The following is a 27607-nucleotide window of genomic DNA, read 5'->3' as shown; positions in this document are numbered from 1 at the left end:
TTGAGTTTTGAGAATGATCTGTAAAGAGTTCAATCATGCTGTAGCAGGGAACTATTAACACAGTATAACAGCCTTTTGTAGTGGCAAAGTTGATTCATAAATGAGTATAACATTCGTAGAGGTCCTTCATACTTGGGGTTTCCTGATAAATATGTAAGAAGGTTGTTGTGTAGTGAAGCGTGAGGGTTTAGTGCCACCAGGTGGTGATATTGTAACATACCTGTTAAGCAGTGGTCTGTTCGGATAACATGACATGTACAAGCATGAGCTGCAGCATGATTGCCTATAATGTGAGTTAATTCTGGGAAACGTTTTGCATTTAATTCAATTAAAAGAACATTGAAACAAATTAAAACACTACATTGTGACAGGATTAGTGTGTAAGATTCAATGACAGTTATTTTTTCCCCCTCTCTCTGGCATAGAATGGCATGGCCTTAATTGGACACATGCTGAAAAAGTGGGTTGACTAATAGTGACATGTAAAGCTCACTTTGCTCCAATTTCCTGTATTTAATATTCAGTATTACATTCAAGCACCATCCTTTGTGAGTATATTATCTAATCCACGCTTTCTTCCCCCAAGAAAGTTGATAACATATAGACTTTTCTACTCTATGAATGTATTTAAAGGCCAATGAAAGACCTTTAAATCACATAAAAAATAAGGGCGGTTAAATAATGACGCCTTTCTAGAAATAAGTAAGTGCTAAATAGAATAAAATACTGTTTCCAATGTACAAATCCATCAGTAGCACTTTGACTCCTGAGTAGTTTAAGAATAATTCTCAGGTTCATGCACCAACAGTATCAGCCTGCTGATTAACTGTATGTAAAGCAGATGATTACAGCTGTGGTGCTGTTGATGGACCACAATGCATTTCGACTGCAACGCTCTGATTTCTATGGATGGGTAAAGCCAGAGAGAGTAAGAGTAAAACCGGAAGTAATAAAAAATGTCCCTAAAAATAAGACAACAATTGGCGTCAACAACAAAAAAATGCATGAAGTACATCAGGGCTGTCCAAAGTGGGGCCCGTGGGACAAAGTTGGCCTACCATAGCGTTTGATTTGGTCAACCAATTGTTTCTAGCTCAAAAAAAGAGTTGAAGATTGATTTTTTTAAAGATTCTGATATAAATTGCTGTTTACGCTGTTGAGGTTACGCTGAGGTGAAAATGCTATTTATATATGTAGGATCCCTAATTATTTTTAATATCTTTGATAGTATGAGCATGGCGGGCAGAATGACTAGTATGCAGACAATCAGTTATCAAGGGAAGATAAGATCCTCGTACCGTTCACATCATTGCATCTGAACAACACAATATGTTTTCTTTTGGCCAGTGGCCCACCAGTTTCAGTTTTGGCCCTTCAAGGAAAAAGTTTCATGGATACAAAGGAGGACTGTTTTAACATATACCATATCCACTCATAAAAGAGGAGTAAGAAGAATTGTGAAGTACTCAAGTACACACTGAAAAAAATCATGAATTGTGCAAATATGGCCTAATATGTAGACCTGTAGTTTTTATTTTATTAAACCACTGCTGAATATAGCATACAGTGTCCATTTCAATCTCTAAATGTACAGTATTTCTCACCTTCAAAGATATTTTCTAACTATCAGATTTCCAGATTTACTTATTCCTCCCCCCCTTACTCAATGTGATTTTATTATGTACTTTTTATATATACATATTTTATACAAACTTATTCTTTTAAGATTATAACTTATTTATTGTTATTAATCAAAATATCTTAATTTGTGCTTGTTTTATGTATTAACTTGTGTGTTTTGGGTCAAACTTAAACTTTCTCGTCCCTTTTAATTTGTGGAGAGGGTGTTTTATTGTGAAGGAACGTGTACCGGATGTATCGTGGCCGTTGCCGTTAGCAGACATGTTAGCTTGGTATCGGTACTGATTTTCAAGCTTCGCAGTAACGTAGCATCCGTGATGGCAGGGCGAAATCACTTCTCCGAGGTCCTTTAATATGCTCCCTGTTGAGGGGATAAGGGTACCACCGGACCAGTCTCAAAATGACCACCGGCTTCAGCTCCGGTTCCTGCCGGTTCGCAGATTATTTTGTGATCTGCGGACTCGACACCGACAGCGGGCTGGAACCCGACGAACTGTCCGGTAAGCGCGTTAGCTATCGGGGTTAATGTCGGGGCTGATGCTGTAGCAAATAAGGCAGGAAGGAAAGGGTTATAACATTAGGTCAGCGTTATTATTCAGCCTTTGTTGTATCTTAACGTGCCTGTCGCTTATTAATTTGCATTACATTAAATGTAGGTTATTGTGATAAACACACAGCGGACATAACGTCAGGCCTAGCTCATCTCCTCTCAGCCTGTTTTTCTGTAATGCTCGGTGAGAGGAGAGCCGATTACTGGCTTGTTGTGTCTCTTTAACGCACTGACATGAATTTTAATTCAAAGGTTTTGGATACATTCCCTCCCGATTATTACACATTAGCTCTATATCTACATAATTTGATGTTGGTGCTGCTCAGTAATGATGAATATTTAATGTAAACACTCTCTTTGGTGTTGGTTTATGTCGGTATACTGTTATTACATATGATGGTGTTGTCATAGTGGCTCCTACCTGTCACCGGGTTATTTAGAGGAGAGCAGGTATCAGTGTAGCGACACACAGGGGCGGATTAACCTGTTAGATGCCCCCAGGGCAAAAATGTATCATGCCCTTCATCGACCCTTGACATCCTCAGCATCCCCCCCGAGATCCACATTGTGCATGCACCCATCCTCTTCAAGTAACCTCCTCAGAGGGCACACCCTTCCCAACACAACAATCATATAAATAGCTTCTTATAAGAGTACAAAAGGCTGTGACACACCTGGATCCTGTTTAGTTCTGAGACCTTTCTATTATGATTTTACCTGCATGAGCATGTGTATTGAAAGAGAGAGGATTGGCATATCTATTTGCATGGTGGCCTGAGGTCCCTGAATTGTCTTGGCCCTGAGCATGAACTGTGTGCAGATTCTTCAAACATGTATTTTATTTATTTTTATCATAAATGAAATACAATTAAGCGTCAGTCAAAAGGAGCTGGCAATATGATACAATTATTGGAAGACACAGTTTTTGAAAGATAGAGAAGATGAATCCAAGATGCAGCCTGCCCAAGCTGGGTTTGTTAAGGGACAAGCTAATTCAAAACATGAAGAGAGAAGTTGAAAGCAGTCTGTGTGTGAAGATTGTTGAGTAGCTATGACAACTGACAGAAGGCACGTGACAGGATCTGTTACCAGAACTGCACATTTCATCTCAAAAGAGCAGATCCTAACAAAGACATCCATTTTGTCTTGGTTCAAATATTGTAAACTACTTCTCTCAAAAGACTCTGCAAAATGCATCTAATTACATGCTGTGTAAACTGTGGCTGATGCTGATTGTTACAGAATTATTATTCTTAAATATTCATGCCTTTATCCAGTTTTATTGAAGATTATTGTTAATGACATTTATTTGATTTTCTGAGACAGATAGGTGCATCGGACTTTCTGGGGCTGTGTGTACAATATAGTTGGCCATAACATTGCCTCCACCCAGGAAAAAACTGATAATAATTAATACTGTTGGGTCTTTGTCTCCTTTGAGATTAATGAAAAACAGAACGAGAATCAGTGGGCTAAAATAATAGAGATTAGACTTATGACAATGGCGATTTGTGTCATTTGAAGTGTATGTAAATATCTGGCAGTTGAAGCTCCAACATTTTCCCCATAGAGCAATGTCTGGTTTCCCGATGCAACACCCTGCTAACTCTGGGGAAACCCTAAATGTTAAAGGTATCAAATGTCCAAACACAGTGGCCCCTAATCAAAAATTTCCAGTGGTTTCTCACTTACAAATGATAAAACACCGTCTTGAAATTGTGGTCACCGCAGCAGCCTTCTCGTGATATGAAACATTTGTAGAAATGTCAATATGGTACAACCTATGACACATAAGAATATGAATGTATGAGCGGGTTGCAGGAACCTTAAGTGCCAACACTGCATCCTGGCAACTGGGCGGTGTGTGTCCAATATAGTTTGTCTCCTCAGGGAGTCGTGACAGACTCCAGACATCAGTGGAGTTGTGATAAATAATAATGATTAGACTTTTGACATTTGAGATTTGTGTCCTTTCGAGCTTATGTTATCTGGCTGTTGCAGCTTTCCCCCATCGAATAATGTCAGGGTTTCCCGCAGCAACATCACTCTTAACTCTGGAAATCCCTAAATGCTGATGGTCTACAAAGACATAACATAAGTCCAGTGATGTGATCATCACTTTATGTACATTTAAATGTTGAGAATCACAATTTGCAGTTTTGTAGTTGGTTTGCTTCAGTCTATCTGAGTGTAAATCTGTTAACATGAACCAGTCTTAAGCCTGTTGTGAGTAAATGTCTTAAGGTGTATAAGCTCTTGGTGACCAGGTCACTACTCCTGTACCCTTCAGACAACAATCCAATTAGTTCAGACATTTTCATTGAATTTCATTCTTGAAAAGTCAACCACAAAAACCTTTTTTTGAACAGCTGTTCACAACACAGGATTGACTTTCGGGACGAGTCTGTTTTATTTCTACTTTCGGCTTCATTTCAGTGTGATTTATTGTGACTCAGCAGATAGTGAGCGGCCCACAGAGTTTGCTTTTGTAGCAATAACGTAACCAAAGAAACTTTTGGTTTTCAAAGACTCAACCCCTGTACTTCCTTGTTTTACTTCCTTTAATTCTAGTTCCTGTTTACACTTGCGTTCTTACCTAAAATTGGTGAAATTAAAAGAAGTTCAAGAACATGCACTATTCTTTTTTGAAGTGAGCACAGCAGTATAGTTGATCAGACCAAGGCCATGTCCACTCCACACTCATTTGGATTAAGCAGAAAGTCTTTAATCATTATCTCTTTGTTTTGGCCTTCTAGCCTCAGTAAACTCATGTTTTCTACCCCTGAAAGTAAAGCTTTTCTTAATACTTGTTTGTTAGCCCTCCATCAGTGTGGACAGAGAAAACCATGGTGTACCTGGCTGTCATTCTTTGACATTGAGTGGCAGCAAAACTAATTGCTTATTAAGTATTTTGTGTTAGCTGTTTCGACCGCTGTCTTGCTTGTCATTCAATTCTTGGACAATAAAATTACCAGCGTATCAGCTCGTTTTTGACCTTTTTAAAATATGCAAAAAAAGTATACATTTCTTTATAGTACAGGTTTTTTTCATGTTGATTGGCTTCTCCTATCCATTTTAAAACAGTGACAGTAGCTGTATTATTGACAAGTTCTCAAATTACCTTTCCAATTTTCAAAAGTCTCTAATGTAATATAATATTCTTAGGGGTTCTGTTCTTTCAGGCGTCTCTGACTGGACAAAAATGTAACTTGTTGAAAGCTTCCTCAGAAGTTCAAACCGGGGCTCTGTGGTCAAACATCTCTGTAGCTGTTCTACTTACTGCATGTCGCTGCTGTTTACTGTAGAAAGAGGTTAGGGGCCTGCCCTCACCGCCTTTCAGTTTTGAGTTGAAGAGAGGAAACCGTGTGGAAATTCCAATGTTACAGGTTAGATTATGTCAGCTAAACATCTGCTACAGGTGTACTTTGAAGTTCTTTTGCATTTTAATATTAAAAAATGAACACATAGTAGAAAGTGTGTCAGTGTTTCAGGTTTGAATCTTTACGGGTGATGTAATAATTTGCATGTGAAGGAATAATTTGTTTTTTTCACTATGAAACCAAATTAGGCAGTGATGGTTCAGATATCCTTCACGTGTGGGTGGTTTTTGAGGAAATGCACATGCTGAGAAACTCTGCAGCAGTTGCAATGTAGACAAACAAAGCTTTAAATTTGTAATACTTAATGTAAAGTTTGCAGATGATACCAAGAGTGCATGTTTTTCATTGTTTTTCATTGTCATGTTTGTTTGGTACAGACCCCAACAAATGTCACATCATCGGGGATTTAATAGCTTTTTAGTTAAAAAGAAGGTTGTGATACAAAAATGATCATCCTGACCAATCATGAATCATATTGTAAACATAACACCTGTTTAAAAAATAGACATATCGGCCCCAATTGTGATTATTGATAGTGAAATGAAATACCTGACTGACTGATGGTTGGCTAGAACAAGCAATTTGAAGACATCACCATGAGGTTGGGGAACATTCCAATTTATTAATTGATCAGTGAGTCGATAGAACATTAATTGTAAACTATTTCGATATCAGTTCATTGTTTAAGTTATTCTATTCATGTAGAAATTATGTTTATGGATTTAAGCTCCTAAATTGGTTGAATTTGCTTCTTTTCTTTGTCTTACATGTTAGTAAACTAAGACCTTGACCTTGACTTTAGGGAATTTTATAGATCAAATGTTGAATTAATCCCTTAATTGAGTAGAATATTTATAACATATTAATAAACTAATCCTACAAGCTACATTTTTACTGTTTTCAGACCTTTCATGAACCAAATAAGTGTTAGATTAATCGATGAAAAGATTAATCATTAGTTGCAGCCCTTTTAAATACTTAACTTAGCTTGAACTACTTTTTTCTAAACAAATGCTTTTATTCAGCTGTAATTGAAGAACAGTTTTGGGCGACATAAACAAAACATGTCATGAAACAGTGAAGCGACATTTCAGCCTTATCTTATACAGCATAAACAATAGATACTGAGGATGGGAACTTCGGAGCCTAACTCCCTTAGTAATTACCGTAATAACTGAGCAGATGACTGAACATTATTCAGTAATTATACGCTCAATGATTTAAACATTTAAAATCAATTAAAGTCATCTGCGTCAAACTTTGCTGGCACAACTGTTGACTATTAATGGATGAATAAAATGAGGCGAGTCGAACTCTCTGGTGGTTTAACAGAGCTAAAGTACAATATGTTCCTCAATTTTCATGTGATCCAACGGTGATTTATGTACAGTGAAGCACAAAGAAACCACCAAAACTTTCTTAAAGCGCAGTGTTTGGCAGCACAGAGAGGACCTGATTAGCATATGTATGACCCTGCAGCCTTGCAGGCGACACTGGAAACACAGGCAGCTGAGGGACATAAGTACACTCGCACACAGGCTCCACTTATTCAAATGCTAAATATCCTTTTGAATTTCCCAGGCAGCCTCTCTCCCCCAATCCTACTCAGCAAACAAATGAGGATGAATGGCTCAACATGAAAGCTGGCTTTAAATGCATAATGTGGGCTTTCATATTTTCATTCACTTCACTCGGTATTTATGGAACTGTTAAAGGTCTCCTCTCCGTGTTTTTAAAAAATCTACTTGAAAATGTGTCAGGGGGATTTTGGAGGCCGTTTGAAGACTAATTACAGACTTCACAGGGCTTCGAAGGTGCAGTTTATCTTGATCTTTATCATAACATTTTTGCAAAGTCTGAACCTGACCATAAGTAAGATAGGAGAAAATACTGGCTCACAAGGCTGTAAGTAAGGATTAGTTTTTTTATCAAACATTATTTTCTTTTAATCAATTCGTCATAGAGCCACAATTACAGTGCCTCATTGATTACTCCAATAGACAATGATAGCTGACTCACAGTTAGCAGCTAAAACCTCTCCCAGTTACATCATCAGTAAGAAAGAAGAACAACTGAGATTGAAAGTAGCTGGTTCTTTTATCAAAGGGTCACAGGTAGAACCCCATTGACATAAAAACTTCTAAGTTTAAAAAATGAACTATGACTGCTGAGGTGCATTTCTAGAAGAAACATCCAATTACAGAGCTCATAATTCGGTTAGATTTACCGCTAATGGTAGGTGGACACTAGAGATCAGCTTGAATCAATTAGCTTTTATATTCTGGGTAATATAAAAGTAATTGATGGTCATAATATAAATCTATAGGATTGTGACATTATTGGGGAGAGTCCTGTGTTCCACTGTTAAGTAACATTTAGATTTAGATTAGATTTACATTAAAAGGAAAATTTGGAAAGGGAATACATACTAGGGACAGCCAATGATGATGATCATGATATTTGCTTGTGGTCGGCTTTTACTTGTCTGATTTGGTTTCTTTTCACATTACACAAGCCCCCACAATAGGTTATATTTGCACATTCATCTTCATTTGAGTAGATAACCACTTATTAGCTAATATATTCAGATGTTAATATAAAACTTCTATGCACCATTTTTCTTATGATGACAGTTCTTGAGTAAATTGTGTTTAGTAACATGCTATCACTTGTTAGTCTAAGAGCTTAGCGTGATAGCATGCTAACATGCTATCACACAAATGAATGTCGGTTTCAAATATCAGCTATCGTTCTGCTTGATTACTAATAATCGCTATATTGGCCCTGAAAAAACTGGAACGTGAAAAACTAGAACGTGTGTCTTTTCACGGAAACATGATCGTTTATCTGCTTCATGTTGCGTTGTTGTATTCATCCAGGGTTTTTATTTGATATCGTCTGTATTCAGGGTTGAGTTTGCTTTGCAGAAACCTCCTGAATCACATTTCCCTGAATAAGATGGTAATTTTCATTTTTTCCCCCTGGGGCATAATGAGTCTTCCCCTGGATAAAGTATTGTTCCCTGTTTGGATAAGGCTTAGGCTAAGAGCGTAGATGTGCTCCTGAATGGTGAAGGTTTGCATTCCTTCCCTTCATGGCAGAGTAATTAAACATGCACATTCTTGTCTAAAACGCTGTGTATTTTCCGCAGGTCGAGTTTCTGTGCAGTCCTATCCCGGTGCTGCTAACAGATGTTTTGTAAGCTCAATTTTCAGGCTTTCATGTGACGTCAAAGCAGAGTATAATTTAAAGAGCCCTTCATCTTCCATTTAGCTGCAGATAGGAGCTAGATATTGAACTGGCTGGTGTTTGTAACTCTCACTGGCTTCATTTCATGATGATCCGGCAGTAAAAGCAATTATAAAGTATTTACTTTTACTGCTGTGCCTATAGACATTATGGACAACATAAACAAACTTTAAACAGCATCAGAAAATATTAATTTGTCTCAAGGCTTTATAAGTATACAACCTTTTTCACAGCAGATGTGTGATCGTCAAAGTAGGGAAAACACACAGGTGCAATTACTCACTGTAATAATGCCTCCATTACATATGGATGAGCCAGTTCCTCGGCCCTGGAGCCTTTCAAGCATGTGCATGATTTACTGAGACACTCAACGTAACAGAGCCATAATTACGTTAATGGTAACACCTGTGCTCGTCGTCATGTGACAAGTTCAGACGTCAGCTGTGAAAATGTTTGCTTGTTGGGGGTGCAGCAACAAACAGCAGTAGGTAAACTTATCAAAAAGAAAATCAGTTTTTATTCGTAGAATATACGTAACATTATCAGGTTGTCAGGCTTTACAGACATTTCGCTACACTGAAAAGAGAGTGCCGCTACACTGATTGGAACAGGTGTTAATTTGCTTCAAGGCTAATTGGAGCAGATCCACAGGATAAATGTAGTTAGATGGATGTACTGATTTTGTGGAAGGTACAGGGTAAAAATACTGGCCTGCTCTGAAAGAAGTGCTATTGAACTTGTCCTTCTTCCATTATGTTGTCAGATAGGTTTTTGATGGCAAGAGCATCATTTCCTAGATTTGTAATTCTGAAGAAAGGAGAAACAGTTATTTTCTTTAGACTTTAGACTTTTTAGACTAATCTACCAATTATTTTTCACATTTAGTCTCTGAAAATGTCAACAACAACAAAAAAGTGAAAAATGCCCAACACAATTTCCCAGAGCCCAAAGTGACATCTTCAAATTGCTTCTTTTGTCCAACCAAACAGTAAATGGAGAGTCTTTGGCTTTTGGACTATCATAAATGACAAAGATAAGCAGCAATTATGTTTAGAAAGCCGAAATCAGCCAACGTTTCCTATTTTTGCTTGAAAAATGACGAATGAAGATTAAAATAGTTGGCAACTAATTTTCTTTCATTCGACTTATCGCTGCAGCTCTGGAGACTACTATAGGTCCAGTGCAATTCATCAAATTCCTTGATGTATTGACATTTTTCTTTGACAGTTACTTAACCACTTTTTTCTCCTAAAGCTTCCCAAGAAACAGAATGATGGTAGTTTTTGGCAGCTAGCCTGTGAGTGGTGTTTCCCACTGATGCTGATGAGAAAAGACCGATGGTAGTTTGCCAGCTTTCAATAAACTAAAGTGCCGGTTTAGAAACCTTTCCCACACTGTAGCAAGTGAAAAAAAAAGAAAGTCGAAGAAAGTATTTGTGAAAATGTATTCTTTTATTGAAAATAAACCCCCCGTATTGTCTCTGTTGGGAGTATAAGCTGTGAAGGCTGTGAGCTAAGCTGAGAGTGAGCTATCATGCGCTGTCAGCGCCGGGACCTCTGGGTGAAAAAGTGTTGATGTTTTCTCTGCTGAGCTATTTTGAAGTGTTAGCAGTGTCCTCACCACACTCTGTAGCGAGCAGTCAAGTCGAGTCGTGTCTGAATACAGCTTCCTAGTCTGAGAGGAACCTCCTTTAAGTTTCTTTGCCTAGTCGGCCACACTACAGTACAGTAGGTGTGAGGGTGTATGAGCACAGGAGGGGTGCAGAGCTGTAGGTGGTCCCTGGCTTACAGGCAGAAACAGCGAGGAGCCAGAGCTCTGTGACGTTCTACTCCCACTGCTACCGGTCCACACGCTCGTGGCAACACGGTCCATTTGTAGGAACATCTGACAAATCAAGAAAAATGTTTGTTGGTGTTCACGTCAATGAGCATATTCCCTGAGTGTATTCCCAGAGTGAGGCGGTTAGCTTGTAATTAGCACTAATTAGCAGGTGAAAGGAACACCTGTGTGGTCTATGCACAGGAGCCACAAACCAGGTCATCCTGTGAAAAACAAGGAATAGGTACATTCCTAGTATAATTCTTCAAAATAAAGGTATATTTAATTTGTTTCTCCTGGAGAATAGTATAAGCAAAGATGTTTGCACAGTGATAGCACCACTCTGGAGGGATATTTTACCAGAATTAGAATTAAAAAGGAAATGTTCTGCTGTATGCTTTTGTTTTCTTCTTCCATCACCTTTTCCTTTTTGTTCTAGATGTTTCAATTTAAGTTCAAAGCAATTAGGCTTTTATTTGAGCACTGACTTGACATTTTTCTGTTTCTTCTTCTCTTTACATATTCTTGTTGCCGTTTTACAATATCCATTTGTCGTTTCAATATCCAATTCCATGTTTTAGTTTCCTCTTTAACATTTAATGGTGGCCTGGTTTTGGGGCTTGGTTCATGTCCTGGCATGAACCCTTACTGCACTCCCTCCCTTGTTTCCTGTCATCTGTCTGCTGTTTCTGATAAATACACAAAAAAGCCCCAAAATGAGTAGTACACTTGATTGAAGATTGTCAAAACATCATTTGACGTTTTCTCTTTTAGTCTTCCATTTTCCTTTTAATTTTAAGTAATATTATTGTTAAAATGCTTCTCTGTACACCACACATAGTATAATCCTTGATCTCTGATAATTGGTGTCCATGTAATCGATGATAGAAAAGAAAATGAAAAACTTTAGCTTCCATGTAGTCATCTGTGACACCAGAACGGAAGCCTTTCACCAATTTGTATTGATTTAGGCTTTGGAGAACACTGAGTTATACTTTCCTTATCTTGCATGTCATGACAAGCACATTTTCTACTCACTCACTTGCTCAAGTTTCTTGTAATGTGCTGCCTGTGTATGCTGTGATAATTACCTTTAGGATTCTCACAATAAAAAAAACCCTGTGATAGTGTAGAGGCCTGCCGTGTGCAGACTGTGGGGGTGATTTATGCACATTAAACAGTACCATTCGCCATGATACAGATTACTTTAAAAGAACATAAAGTGACGCTGTTAGTTGAGTGAAGTGACATGTAGCCTCAAACCTGCTCCACAGCCAGATGCTCCCAGATTTTTGTTGTATTATTGCAGCAATTGACTTTGTCGTGACTGAATTTAGAAACAGCTTCGTCGTCATGCTCCATGTCTGTTTTCACTTTCAAGTTTGTTATTTCAGCATTTTATATCTGCTTTGAACAAGTAAAAAACAAACAATTACGTGGCTTAAATAAGGGGATAAAACATTGATTCTAGATTCATCATAGTGGGATAAAGATGTCAGAAATGATAAGGAATATTTTTTTACCTTCCCTACTAATCATAACAATCTCACTGTCTGCCCTATCTTTGTTTGCTGATGTTTGTGTAGTCCGAGGTGCGTTCCTGGCCTACTTTCTGCCCTGCGGGACGGTTTGAATATGAAAGTAACCAACAGATTAAACCCCTTAATCCATAAGACTTTTATTCCCTTGCCAGGATTCATTTCACCGTGCTATGAATGAGTCTAATATGAGCTGGTTTTGTTGCTCCCCAAGATCAAACATGAATATTCAAACAGATGCAACAGAGAGAATTAATGTAATCAGCAGGGAGGAGAGTTTGGAGAGTCATCATTTCTTGCCTGTGTGTGTGTGTGTGTGTGTGTGTGTGTGTGTGTGTGTGGGTGGGTGTGTGTGTGTCCACTGAGTCATATTATAAGTGAAATGAGAATTCATAAACTACATAGTCCACAAAAGTGTCCAAGATTTGAGAGTTTATTGTCATTCTGGTTGTACAAGTACACTCATGTGAAATTATTTTGCTGAGAGACTCTACTATAGAAATGGTAAATAGTAATTAGTAAAAAAAAATGTATATAAGAATAATAAATGAATAAAAAACAAGTATACAGAAGTATAAAAAGATATGGGACAGCAGGGCTAAGGTGCAAGTGTATATACTATCTATACATGTATGAGACACAAATATAATTACAGAATGTAAAGGCAACAAGGGTGAAAAATAAAGCAAAAAGTATAAAAACAGCAATAAAAGTGATCAGAGTGTACTGATCGATTGATGAAGGTACAGCAGCGATTGTGGCAGTAAGGTGCATGATGTATATAAGGATGTCCAGAAAGGAAAGTCCTTATTTGACATCTCACAGGCCTGGGAGCAGATTTCATTTAAAGCTGACGTGCTGTAAACGTGTAGAAAAGACCCAATGGCATGTGTCACACAGCTCACATTTGGCTTTGACGTGCTGCATGAATTTTGTTTTTCTTCCAGCAGGACTGTTTCATTGGTGCTTGGCAAATGTCATGCATGAAGAGGACAGCAAAAAGAACCGCCTGGCTGCTTTTATGTAAAATGTTAGATAATCTAGCTCAGCCCCAGGGCCAGTCAGTCTGCAGTACAAGAGCAGCCTTTCACTCAGTCGGCCCCATGACTGTCTACTGATGGAGACACATTAGACTAATGTGCCACACTGAGAGATGTTTTTCAAGCTTGAGACTAAAAGGGGAAAATGTTGAAATATATTAAAATGTCACATCATGTCTGTAAAATACTTAGGCCATATGCATCACCTGGTAAATCATGAAGCGTGAGAGGAACAAAACTGTATTTTTCTTTAACAGATCCCATAAAAAGATCAACACTTAGAATGTGTTGGTTTCCCAATGATTTCCAAATTCTTCGTCTGACACGCAAAAAATACATCTCTAAACATTTTGTGTTTTTTTAAAACGGCTCAGTAATTTCCTCAAACAGCTGGACACTGTAGTTTTCAGCAACCATTACTCTGATGGGAGTAAAAAGTGTATTTGTTTGGGACTATTTTTAACTGAGAATTAACATTTGGTGCTTTAGTGATTATTTATGGCAGCAGGGCAGTGCTGGTGGGATCGACTCAAAATAAACTGCAGTTTCCATGTTCATCGTTATAAAGAAACTTGTCCCCCAGTGTGACTCTTTAATGTGTTTTTAAATATTATTGGACAATAATGGAGCTCTGTGGCACAGAGAAATACGCTACATCAGGCTTTGGCTACACAGGCTTATTATTAGGACCAATTCATTTTTGGTTTTGGTCTTTATATTGGATTTAATCACCAAAAGAGAGATTCGAAATATTGGCAGTCTTGTCCTTTAAATGGCAACAGTTATGATGATAAATAAGAAAAATATAGCAAGAAGTTTGTGCTCTTGCTTGTAGCCTAAACAATCCAGTCTCTTTATCAGTACCTTTGAATTGTAAGGTAAAGAATATGTTTGAATTCAGATATACTAAATGCTTGATCAGGTGTGATTTACAAAATCACTCTTTTTAATAATTGTAATAATTTTTAATATTTGAAATGAAATGATCCTGTCGTCATATATTTGTTCCTGGCGTCTCACACCAGACGAAGAATTATTGGTTTAAGTACCTTGAAAATGCTTGAATTCCACTCTTAAAAAAATGTACAAACCCTGATGATATTCTGTACAGGCATTCATGGTTTCTGGGTGATGATTTATAATAACTTTGGTGATCCCTTATCTTTTCATCAACAGGTCAAAATGTCTGCTTGTCCAATACATCACACCTGCAGAGCTCATGACATTGCCATCAGCCTCAGTTGCTCTTTGTGTTTAGTGCTAATTAGCAAATGTTAGCATGCTATCACGCTAAAAGAAGATGGTGAACATGGCAAACATTGGGAGCATTTTAGCATGCTGACATTAGCATTTGGCTCCAAGCACCACTGAGCTCTAGCATGGCTGTGGGTTCTTTGTGGTGAGAATATAATCCATATATGGATTTGCATGATCTGTAGACGAAGAGGAAACCATGACACACATAAAACGCTGTATCCTTGTATCATAACCCTGCCAGCTGCCTTGAATTAGCATACCCACCTGACACGATAATGTCCTGCGTCTGTGTGCAGCTTGTTCTCAGAACAGAGCTTTGACAGCACAGCTGTCGGGATGTGTTTGCACAAAACTGAGAAGTGATGCGCTACCCATCCAGAAGCAGGCTTTTAATTATATTTTTGTTTTATTTGTTGTGTAGCTTTATGCCAGTATATACAAGCTACTAAATTCAGAGATGGGGCCAGAGGAAATTTGGCAAATGAAGGTAACCCTCCCACCACACACACTCCTCCCCCTCTTAACCTGAGCTCAGCTTCAACCCTTCAACCCTTAACCTGGCACACCTTTGTTTTTCTCAGCAGCCCTCTTTTGTTTCTTTAAATTCTGAGTTTTCACAGTTATTTTCTGCACAGGTGTGGGGACTTGCCCTTTCTGTTTTTGCGCACCCTCCTCCTAATTTGTCTTCCCCCATCCTCCCTCTCCCTCACATCCTTGATCAGCAGCTGAACAACGAGCTGATGTTTGACAATCACTGCTTCTGTTTTTCTCTCACACACACACACAAGAATCCAGTGCTGCCTGTGCTGGCATTGCTTGGTCAATGTTTACTCTCCCCCCGACACTCTGAATGACTTTTCAGTACTGCCTTGGTGTGTGCATCACTTCTGCTTTACTCTGGGTTCAAATCAGCTCAATTTGTGCTTTCTATGGTTGATTATTTTGTGTGTTTCTTTGTATTGCCATTAAAGCTGTCAGGAAGCATTAAGATCCTTAAATCAGATTTGTTTTCCTGTCTGATAAATTATCAATTTTGTAGTATTAGATGCTGCCTGTTTGAATATTTTATTATGTTTACTTTCTCAAGCAGGATGCAGATGACAGCTTTATATGATGCGATACAATCTTCCTCTCAAGACAAACATGCTGACTAGCTCTTTCCTCCAGTTGCGCCTGGCACTTTAAACCTGCTTCCAATCAGACTGTTCTTCTGCTCCTCCATCTAACATCTGGAAACATGTGCTAACGGCTTCCCATCTTCTTTGTTTTTGCTCCTCTCTCTGTTTGTTTCACTTCCAGGTGAGAATTTTGAGCAGAGTCCATTGCGGAGAACCTTTAAATCCAAAGTTCTAGCACACTTTCCAGAAAATGTCGAGTGGAATCCATTCGACCAGGATGCAGTTGGCATGGTACGATCTCGATACAGTCATAACACTCACTTTGTACTTTAAGAATAATAGTATGGTATGACAGTGTTGACATTAATATAACAAATTAATATGATTAATATGAGTATCTTTCCTTTATCTCATACAGAAAATGTATCAAAGTCACATTAAGTTGGTGTTTGCAATACGAACACGTAGGAAAAAAAAATATCAGTAAATAATTTTGTTTGTTTGCTTCGGATCATCAAAGGAAGTGTTTAACACTTGCAGGAGGCGATTAGCTTAGCATAGAGACTGGAAACATGGGAAAACACCTAGCCTGGCTCTGTCACCTAATACGCCTAAGAGCATCTCACATTATGTATTGTTTGTTGGACAGTAATTTGTAAAAGAGCCAGCCGTGTCTGTGTAGTAATTGCGTAACTCCCTCTAAAACTTCAAATTGTCACTTTTGCATAACTGTGTTGTTAAACAAACACAGTACATCAGGTCAGAGGTGCTGGCATTTTGAACTTTTGGACTGGACCAGACTTTATGCTAGGCTCGCACTAGGCTAGAGCTGCAGCAATCAATTGACTGATTTATTAATTGTCAACTATTAAATTAATCTCCAGCTATTTTGATAATTGATTCATTGGTTTGAGTATATTTTTAAGGAAAAAAAGTTGGCCCTAAATACATTTCACCAACTGAATTTTGCAATATGCGCTCATTCAACTGCTTAACAACTTCCCTTTTCAACACTGAAATAGGTTCTGATTTATTCTAATATCTTTCTCAACCCTTTCATACTTTGTCCGTCTGTCCTCTCACAGCTCTGTATGCCAAAAGGTCTGGCGTTCAGGACGCAGGTCGACTCTCGGGAGCCTCAGTTTCACTCCTTTATCATCACCAGAGAGGATGGCTCTCGGACCTACGGCTTCGCCCTCACCTTCTTTGAGGAGGTGACCAGTAAGCAGATCTGCAGCGCCATGCAGACTCTTTACCACATGCACAATGCAGAGCAGTACGACATCTTGCACACCCCCACCTCGCCGCCGGGACCCGAGGACCAGCGACACCAACACCAACACCAACACTCCCAGACTCGACCCATGCTCCACGCGGCACCCGCCATCTCCCGCCTGCAGCGGTTCAACTCGTACGACATCAGTCGTGACACGCTGTACGTGTCGAAGTGCATCTGCCTGATCACACCCATGGCCTTCCCTCAGGCCTGCAGGAAGGTACTGCAGCAGCTCCACCAGGCTGTCTCCTCCCCCCAGCCCCCGCCCCTCCCGCTGGAGAGCTACATCTACAACATCCTCTTCGAGGTGCCCATGCCACCCTCCGGGCGCTCCCTCAAGTTCTCAGGCGTCTACGGGCCGGTGGTGTGCCAGAGGCCGAGCACATCTGAGCTGCCACTCTTTGACTTTCCTATCGGTGAGATGTTTAATCTGCTGGGGGTGGAGAACGTTCTGCAGCTGTTCACCTGCGCCCTGCTCGAGATGCAGATACTGCTCTACTCACAGCGTAAGTAGCTGCTCTTCTCCTGTTACACTCGATGTCCCATTAGGATGGATTGATTACAAGTACCTCCACATCCTGCTTACAATACAACCATATTGTAAAAACAAATAGATAAGTAGTCAGGCTTACATTGAAATCCTGCGACGGATGGACACAATTCAATAACGCTGTAGGTGTTTTCGAAAGAGCTGCATGTGGGAAAACAAGAAGAAAATCATGCATTATCTGTAGCAGCTGTTTTGGGGGGAATTGTGAGGTCATGTGATCCTGTTAGTAGAGTCTCAAGAGATGTCTCCCTGGAGCTGGAGGATCTATGAAGTGTCAGGACATGAGGCTAGAAAATGTCTAGGGACCTGGTTACACACGCTGGTGTAGCTTCAAGGCTTTCCTCCCTGTTTATACATTTTGGTTAGGTGGAAGGATGACTTGACTTAATATTTCCACAACAAACCTGCACAGTAATCTCTGGATTGGCGGTTCTCAGAAAGTTTCAGAAAGGGTCACACACAGCTAAGAAAGTGTGTGGGAGTTTTCTGAGGCTATTCGACCATCCGACAAGCACTTCTGATGGAGAACACTGGCTCCCTCACTGAACCCTGAGAAGCTTAGAAAAGTAATATCCTTGAGAAAAGTCTTTCTTTTTTACCTGATGGTGATCTTGTCATTCCCCAGTTGCTACTTGAATGAGTTTGCTCCTTAGAGCTTAATAGAAACAACATAACTCAACGTAGTCTTCACTGTTATGGTCTGTTTCATTTTGTACACTGAGAAGGAAATGTAACATCTCCATAAAACCACTCTGACCAGAAATTTGAGGATTTAAAAATGTCTGGACGAACAAAAAACGACAGCTTTAGGCTACGACACATTTTTGATATGCATGGTGGGACTTTTATCCAGGAGATTACATAACCTGTTGAGTGTTTCCATTAAAGTGATGCAGTGTGCAGTGTACTAGCCTGTGTAAATGTCGGCCCCCTCACCCACCACAGGCAGCTCCTTCTACCAGGACTCACATGTAAGTGTGTGTGTTTGTCTGTGTGTGAGTTGCTGTGTAGGTCCTTCTTGTTTGCACATTTTAAGCTGCGAGGCTAAGCGGCCCTCTTTTGGTAGCTGTGACTCGTATTTGTTATTCATCCTTTAGGCAAAACACAGACAGAGAGAGTCTGATAATCAATCTTTATTCCCACTTCAGTCCGAAAATGTTGGGAGCTTGATCCTCGTTAGTATTTATTTATTACGAATAACAGCTCAGTAAAGATAAAATTAATCCATTCAGTCCTTTGACGTGCAGAGTAATAATTCAGAAAGGTGACATTCATGTCATTGTTCACCATTTTGAGAGTGTGTGTGTGTGTGTGTTTTTGAGGTGAAGAAAGGAAATCATTTAAGGGTGCTGGATCTGGTGTTGTGATTGGATCTATTACAATGGCAAGAGAAGGCAAATGGTTTACAAAACGCCAGGGGCCGGGGGGGAGAAGCTCTTAAGGGGGAAAGCTGTGGTGTTGCCAGGCAACCTGGAGACAGGGAGGATAGCAGTGATGCAGGATGATTATTATTGGTTGGAAGTGACATCATGCCTCTTTGTCGTCCCCCCCCCCCCCCATGAGGCTCATCACTGCAGAACGTGTGAAGGGTGTTGTGTAGAGTTAAGCCCTGGCAATATGCCACTGAGAAGAAATGAGGGACTGTTCGGGAAAGACGCCTCGCTGTTAAACACACACACACACTGAGGAGAGGGATGCTCTGCAAATAACGAAAGGACTGTATGTGCTACGTGCTAAAAATAGCACCAGAAAAACTCTGATTAAAAAAAATAAATAAAAAAAAAGACGCTGGCCAGTATTTCTAACATGAGGCCTTAAAAGAAGAGATTGTCTGCTGCTTCTTCCGTCTTTCTCAAACAGGAAGCTCATCATGTGTCGATCATGTGTCAACCATGGTGACACGCTGCAATTACTGGAAGCCATTATTTGTTATTGTTATTTCACAGGATTTTTCAGTCTTTATGTGATTTGTGCAGCTGAGAGTGACAGTAGAGATGAGGGGAGAGGGGGATCTGGGTGTGAACTGAGGACGTTGCAGTTACAAAACGCACATTTGAGGCACCGAGATGCTTCATCTGAAATTAAAGATATAATATGTAGCATATTCAGCATAGAAATTACTCGACCTTTTATATATATTATGTTACATTACATTACATACTTACATTATTCCAAATGTTTCCAACATTAATCAAACCAAGAAAATCTAATTTTACTCAAGGTAACGGCGCATTTCATTTGGTTGCCTTGTGGTATAACTTCCTAGGAAACATCAGAGGATACGTTAGAGAGTGAGGAAGGAAGTGGACGAATGTGACTAAACAAGACGCAAATTAAACTTCATGACACCTTCCCCTTTCGTAGACACTTCTGTCTGAGTCACGTCAGATAGATTTTAATTAGCAATGGTGGTTGTTTAACAAGAACAACTTTTTTAAACTATTTTTATAGCACCTTTAAAAACAGTCTGGCAGACAAAGCAAAAGCACGAAACTCAGGAAGGTAATATAACAGACTAAACTCTAAACAGTCAAGCCAAACAGAAAGAAGACCAGACTAACGAGAATTTTATTATTCATATTATGACAAAATGTCAATAAGAATGAATACAAATCAAAGGAATACAGGCAATAAAAAAAGACAAAAACACATAAAAAGCAATTAAATACAAATAAAAGCAATTAAAGGACGATAAAAAGACGACATCACATAAGAGGAATAAGATTAAGATATAAAGAATAAGAACAGTGAAAAGAATAAAACAATAGAAAGACTAAAAGGAAGTGGGTTTTAAGAAGTGATTTAAAAGAAATTAAGTTGCAGCTTCTAACCACATATTATCAGTTTCCATTTTAGTCTTTATGCTGCAATATCTCTTATATAAATGATGTCGTTTTGACCAAAGCTGAAAAGCTTACTCAAATATATGATAGGAAAGTTGACTGACAGAAAACTATTTTGATAATTGTTTGTGGATTTATTAAGAAGAACTGCAGAACATTCTCAGGCTCCACCTTCTCATACGTGAGGATTTGCTGAGGTTTTATTTATTTATTTTTTTCATTTTGCACAGTAAATCTTTGGGTTTTGGACTGTTGGTCATATGACACAAAACATATGAATACACAATAATATACAATAATGAAAATAATTAAATGTTGCAGGCTTAGGCTACATATTGTAAGAACTGGACTTCTGCACTGACAACCAGCAAGACAAGTCAGAGTTTCGCTGTTTGGCTTTTCCCTTCACTTCTTCCTGAACTAAAATATTAATTACTCAGAATGTGAAGCCTCAATTATTGGAGGTACTTCTAAGTGCTGTATCGTAGGCAACTGGACTTGTTTCAGCTTCTGGAAGACGTTTCACCTCTCATCCAAGAGGCTTCGTCAGTTCTAACTAACTGGAGGGGAGTTAGTTTAAAGCTGTTTAAACGAACATGGAGCACGTTTAGTCCGACACATTATTTAATCAGTGAAGTACTGAGATCTGAAGAAGTTTCACTTCTGTGTGTTCATAGTATTTTTAGCCTGCTGTACTGCACACATTTGCACTTAGTATGTAAACTGAATCGTTCAAGCGTCTCTTCAAAATGCTGCCATGCACCTGTATATATATATATGTATAAGCAACAGTGCTTGACTCTTTGTGACTGGTTTCTTGTTATGGTGGCCTAGTTTAAGAACAGACGGTTGATGTTAGTATTCCTGTCCCCATCCTGGGAGAGGAAGCCTGCTGAGAGGGGGGACGAGGGGGGGAGGCCCAGGCTGGGGTGAGAGCCTCTTCTCATGGAGCAGCACATGACCAAATGAAGGAATGGTATTTATTTTGGCACCATAACAGGAGAGGCAGGGCTGCTGCTGAATGTACAGTACGCGTCAACATGATAGAGTAAGAATGCAGATGAGGAGGACTGGACACATATTTGTGTGTATACCAGTTGACTTAAGTGTGAAAGCCTGAACATGAAGGAGTGCTTCATGGAGTCATGAGAAAGGAATTTAACATTAGCCACAGGACCAGCTGACTGGAGCTGTGTCACAGTTCAGAGTCTGGAGCCTCCAAAGGGCCTTCAGAGGACTTCAGAAACTCACAGAGACCAAAAATGAAGAAGAATTTTTAGAATTTTATCAGAGTGATGGAATGTAACTAAGTACAGTTTATTCAAGTACTATTTAAGAGCAATTTTGAGGCACAATTAACTTGTGTATGTCGCTTTTCTGATACTTTATACTTCCACTCCGCAACTAGCATTTGCAACTGTTTGTTAAAGTCAGGCCATATCTGCTTGTTATGATTTGATCTGCAAATAAGGATCCACGCCCTAAAGTTGGACACAGCTTGCGTGTGATCACAGCTAATTCCTTTTAGGTCGGTCATTGATCTCTCACTGCACTCCTACATTCTCATAACAGAGAATAACAAAGACAGCCAGACTAAAAATTAACACTGTATTAGAGTTGGGCGTTTCCTCTTGTCTTGTCATGTTCATCCACTTTTTTGGATGGAAATGTGTAGTTACTGCAAACACAGCAGGATTAGCTATCATGTGCAAACAGAAGAGCTGAGGCATAAACAATGTAATCTCATTGAAGACATGAGACGTGTTGCACAACTTTTCTGTCACATGCTGTTTAGAAGAAAAAACAGCATCTATCAAACGAAACCAGTGTACGCCAGAACCTTGAGGGAAATTAAACGTGGGGAAAGAGTTGTGCAACCTGTTTTTGCCTCATTTGAATGTCAGGCTTTGTCTCAAAAATGCACTTTAGTCATTTAGAATAATAGATAATAGATTTTATGAAAACTAACCACTGCCCCATTGTGGCTTTAAATTTAGCTGAAAACACTAAAAACTCTGGTCCAGGACATATTGAAATAACACATCATTGAACAGCCATTTGCTTGTGGAGATTTTGATGATTGTGCTGTCGAAACGAATCAGGAAAACCACAAGTCATCGCAGAATCATTACAATCACCATAACTTTAATGTTATAATCAAGTCAGGAAATGAACCTTATACACACTGCGGGCACATATCTCTTACACAGTCTTTCCTTCACTCTCTCTGTGTGCGTGAAACAGATTACCAGAGGCTGATGACGGTTGCAGAGAGCATCACAGCCTTGATGTTCCCCTTCCAGTGGCAGCATGTGTATGTCCCCATTCTGCCCGCCTCCCTCCTCCACTTCCTGGACGCTCCTGTGCCGTATCTCATGGGCCTCCACTCCAACGGACAGGATGACCGCACCAAGTTAGAGCTGCCGCAGGAGGTACAAGCACACAGCATTGTGTTCCCATATTGAGTTTGAACTTTCTTTATTTGTTTTATTTATCCATCTAGATGTCTTTGGTGAGTTCCCGAATTTTGGAGATATCAGCCACAGAGATATCTGCCTTCTTTAGAATATCATGGAACGGGATGGCGCTCTGCTTGTGCTGCTCAATACATTTGAAAAACTCAACAGCAGCATGTCTTTGCAGAAATCATGACTCGGTTTCTCAAGATAACCATCAGACCTTGTTGTGAGCAGTTTCATGTAGGAACTGTTTTCTTTCCATATCACTGCACAGAAGAAGCCTGCATCTACTCATGGATGAAAGGCTAGCTAACTAAGCTAACTGAGCAAGCCATGAACCATTTCCTCAAGATAATCAACAGACTTTCTCACTTTCCTTTGCCCTGTTGCAGCATCATATGGTATCAACTCGGCAACTCATGTACCAACATTTTCTCAGTCGCAGTTGGAAAAACAATTTTTTTCTGATAAATCCAACAACACATGACCACTTATTGTGAGCATTTTTGTGTAGGAATTATTTTCCTTTCTAGCGAACTACAATCGTCAATCACATCACCGTGCAGAAGGAAGCTTTCATCTACTTAGGTTGAGAGACTCGAGACTTGTGCCTGTGACAGCGTCGGATGTAAACATTAATGGCCCTGTAACAGTAGCTAGCTTAACTAGCCTTTTAACCATGAGAGGATGCAGGCTTCCTTCTGTGCATTGACATGGAAAGAAAATAGCTCCTGCATGAAATGGCTCACAACAAACACTGTGGATTATCTTGAGTAACCGGGTTATCTTTTCTGGAAAGAGACATTGCTGTTGAGTTTTTCATATGTATGTATAAGAGGTATGAGAGGAAAAACATGTGTTTTTGATTTTGGGCTGAACTGTCTCTTTAGTGAACCCTGGTCCTTAATTTTCTTTGTGCATATAAACATGCTTGCTATATCTTGAACAAGCAGGTTTATTATTGTCACTCTGCATAGGTCAGGTCTTTGTTGTACTGCTGACACGAGTCACGGTGGACAGTTTTTCCTCTTCTCATTCCTCTCGTGGCTGCACTTTCAAGTGTCTAGTTACTCCAGATATTTTAACCTGCACTGTGCTCTCAATGTACAGGGGTATTTCAAGGCACTGCTCTCAGCACGGTGTGCCAGTTTTTAGTCATGAGTTAGCTCATTAGGTACAATTCTGTCTGCTTCCCATTTTATATACAGACAGACATTTAATGGGCTGTCAGACCTGTCAGGCTAATCAGGAGGGTGAGCTATCAAAACTGAAGGGATATAAAAATAGACTTTGTAATAGTGTTGTTAGGACTTGATAGACCTGTTAGCATTAGCACAGGTAGACTTGTAGGTCTAGTAGCACTGATGTTATTGTTGAATGTGTTCTTTGTGCATTAGCCTCAATGTTTTTATGCTTTTTCATTCTTAATTATCTTGCTCCTTGTTTCCTTCCAGGCTAACTTGTGTTTTGTGGACATCGATAACCACTTCATTGAACTGCCAGAGGAGTTGCCCCAGTTTCCCAACAAGCTCGAGTTCATTCAGGAGATCTCAGAGGTGCTCATGTCCTTCGGCGTGTCTCCGGAGGGAAACATTCACTCCAGCGACAGCCAGCCCAAGTACCGGGGCTTCCGATCCGTCGATATGGTCTCTGACAAGCGCAACGGCAACCTGGCCTCGCCTCTCAACTCCTACCTGCTGAGGGAGAATGAAACTATCGCCAGACTGCAGGCGCTGGTCAAGAGGACGGGTGTGAGCCTGGAGAAGGTGAGATGTGATGTCATCGCATGAGTTCAAAATGGGCTGTACAAAAGATCATGTCTCATATTGTCCTCATATAGTTCTCAGGTTTTACTGTAGATACAAAAAGTTCTATATGACAGAAGATTCATAACTTCACCAAGCCTGATCATTTCAATGATAAGTGTGATCTCAGTATGAGCCACTTAGGTCATCAGGCTTCCCTGATTCCCCATAACTCAAAACTTTGAGTTTTAATGATGAATGCATTCAATGTAAAATCAAATATTTAATTTTTAAATCCTTCAAGTCGGCAGTTTCATTGCAATGCACGGACAACGCTGATGCCCAGAAAACATTGGGATGCTGTGTAAAACATAAATAAATTACATGTTGTTGAGAAAATGTTTGGTTTGATTTTGAAGATCTTGATAATATTTGAATAATTATGGGGATTTTTTCCAAAATAATCATATTGAATAGATTCCTCTGTAACTGTCCCTTTTAATAACCCACATAGGTTCATGCTGATAGAACAGTGAGCTAATAAAGAGCCACCCACAGCCGTGTGGAGTCTTGAAGATGTTTTGCTTCATCAGCTCAAAACATCAGCTCAACAGTTTCCTCTGAAATGCTGCTGGTCGATGTATCACAGCCTCGATGACAGAAATCCTTTTCAAGTCACTGACATCAACAGATGTAGTTGGCCTCATTTCCATTTCGCATTTGAATGAAATACTCCGTCTAAAGACTGATAGAGGGATGAATTAGCTGCTAATTAGAGAAAGCCTCTGTATGTGCAGGCTAATCAGCTTATGCACTGGTGGCCAGCATTAGCTTTCTCTGAACGGATTAGCTCATAGTCTGTGTATAGTTTTCCAGCTACAAGGTCAGACCTCACTTGATGATTCCTCTTATCTGAACTCACTGCTGTTGAGCACAAGGTAGTGATAAAATAGATTCTTGGGTCTTGTCCTTGGACTGGTGGGCCTGCTCTGCGTTGTTGTAGCCCCCTACAGCCGGCATCTCTCCAGCTGACCTACTGACATGCTAAAAATAGAGCTTGTGTTTCAGTTTGCTTTGGGTCCTCAATCAAAACCAACGTCCTTGACTTCCTTTCCCATGACCCTGCTGCGTCATCAGCAGCCTGTGACAACAGTCAGATTAGATAACATGAGAAATATCAACAGTTCTGCTTCTTTTCTTCGTCAGACTTATTCTCACACTCCTTTTTTTTCTCCTCTCTTTATTGTCAAATTTTCTTCTGTGTGTTATTAAATTGTGTAAATCAGCTGGAGGTGAGAGAGGATGCCAGCAGCAATAAGGATGGACGGATTCAGTGTGATGAGGAGGAGCTGAAGATGCACCAGCTCAACATCCAGGTGCGCGAGGTCTTCGCTAACCGGTTCACACAGATGTTCGCAGACTATGAGGTGTTTGTCATCCAGCCGAGCCACGACAAAGAGTCCTGGTTCACCAATCGAGACCAGATGCAGAACTTTGACAAGGTAAAGTGTGATTGTTAGTTCGCTAACAGCACAGTGTGGAGATTGTGTTATTTTTCTATATGACTTTGTATCGCACCTTTTAAATGTTAAATGTGTTTGCAGGCCTCCTTCCTGTCCGACCAGCCGGAGCCCTACCTGCCCTTCCTGTCACGTTTCTTGGAGACGCAGATGTTTGCCTCGTTCATTGACTGTAAGATCCTCTGTCACGATGATGAGGAGAAGGAGCACACACTGCGGGTGTTTGACTCCCGTGTGGATAAGATCAGAATGCTGAATGTCCGCACTCCCACACTGCGCACCTCTATGTACCAGAAATGCACAAACATTGAAGAAGCAGGTAAGGGAAAAAAAGTCCTTGAGATCCTTCTGAAATTCAGGAAAATGAAAAGGGTATGGAATAATTGGACTGCTTTTAGAGCACCATATTTTTACTAAAATATATCAATATGCCTGAGCTCCGTGGACCTGTCCATGTCTTGGAATAAACACCTTTAATCCTGAGGAAAACCACAGGTTTTAGTTTGAAAACGAATAGCTTCACCATGATGCATTAACCTAAGATTGTAAGAAAATGGCCCTCTGCAATGTTTAATTACGTGCCTTTGTAAAGCCAAAACATTTTCAATTTAAAGTGTCAGGAATGTAATTAAAGAAGACATTAAAAGTCCCTTAAAACTCCTTTAATTTAATTCCGAATGAGGGTGGTCGCAAAGTAATTTGAAGGTGTAAACTTGTGACAGAGTTGGAGTTTTGCTCTCTTTAGTTAACTGACTGGTAATTGCTGTCTTGTTTGCAGACAACCTGCTTAGAAAGCGATATGAAAAAGCCGATTTTGTCGTTCCTGGACCTCATGCCATCGGGCTCGAGGACGACAAGACTCGTAATATTTGCTCTCGTTACCTCAAACGTCACTGGGTGGCAGCTCTGTGAATGTGTGTGCAATGCATTAGGTCACTCATAGAGGACTGATGGACTTCCTTTGAACACTTAAAAGCAGAACACTATAACAGCGTTTTATACAGACAACCTTAATGTTTGGAGATATTTATGTTTTATTTACAACACTTACAAATAAGAGCCCGCTGTGAGATCCTTGATGCATTGCATACATTTCCATTTACAAGCTTGGTGAACATCATCTTATAAACAAATAAAACTGATCTGTATGGTGGTGAGCTGATACCTTGGAGCATGCAGGTGAATGGGTGTTAATAAACTCTTTTCAGGGAATAAAATCTTTGTACGTGCGAATCACAGCTTTCATCTTGTGCACATCGTACACTTTCTGTTTGTCTATTTCAGGTCTATTGTATTTCTTCAAGCTCATGGGTGTGTGGGTGGGTTGAGAGTAATCATGCATCATAAAAATCACCGTCTCTAGCTGCATTCACGGACGAGTCTGATTTGGTTTCTTTATAGAAAAAGAACATCTGTTCTGAGCCTTTATTCTGTCACTTCTTTGGGATCTGTGGGTGTTTGGGAGGAAATGTCTTTTTGGTTTTCAGCTTGCTCTCTTCCCTCTGTCGTCAGTCATTTACTAAAAGACAAATTACAGATTCTTTGTCATAGTTATCTTGTTTCTTGACACAATTGGCTACGGAAAATATGAGAATCTTAGTCGAATGTTTGGTGAGAAAAGAC

The 27607-nt window shown here is 39.7% G+C and overlaps 1 protein-coding gene across 2 annotated transcripts in view; it reads left to right on the top strand.

The window, feature by feature from the left end:
• The first annotated feature begins 1941 nt into the window (after window positions 1-1941).
• The window catches only part of dennd5a (DENN/MADD domain containing 5A), a 38834-nt gene continuing 13168 nt past the window's right edge, over window positions 1942-27607 (top strand). Inside the window, exons 1-9 of one of the 2 annotated variants that reach the window (XM_073464336.1) lie at window positions 1975-2141; window positions 14895-14960; window positions 15773-15882; window positions 16677-17373; window positions 22505-22692; window positions 24174-24485; window positions 25751-25966; window positions 26069-26303; window positions 26763-26846. In XM_073464336.1, the coding sequence (XP_073320437.1) occupies window positions 2042-2141; window positions 14895-14960; window positions 15773-15882; window positions 16677-17373; window positions 22505-22692; window positions 24174-24485; window positions 25751-25966; window positions 26069-26303; window positions 26763-26846 (2008 nt within the window). In that variant the 5' untranslated portion in view covers window positions 1975-2041. Of the gene's footprint in view, window positions 2142-14894; window positions 14961-15772; window positions 15883-16676; window positions 17374-22504; window positions 22693-24173; window positions 24486-25750; window positions 25967-26068; window positions 26304-26762; window positions 26847-27607 lie in introns of both variants that reach the window. The other variant, XM_073464337.1, reaches the window with a different exon arrangement.

This window comes from Pagrus major, chromosome 4, assembly GCF_040436345.1.
Source record: "Pagrus major chromosome 4, Pma_NU_1.0".
NCBI classification, from domain to species: Eukaryota; Metazoa; Chordata; class Actinopteri; order Spariformes; family Sparidae; genus Pagrus; species Pagrus major.
This window is presented reverse-complemented; position numbering and strand designations above follow the sequence as displayed.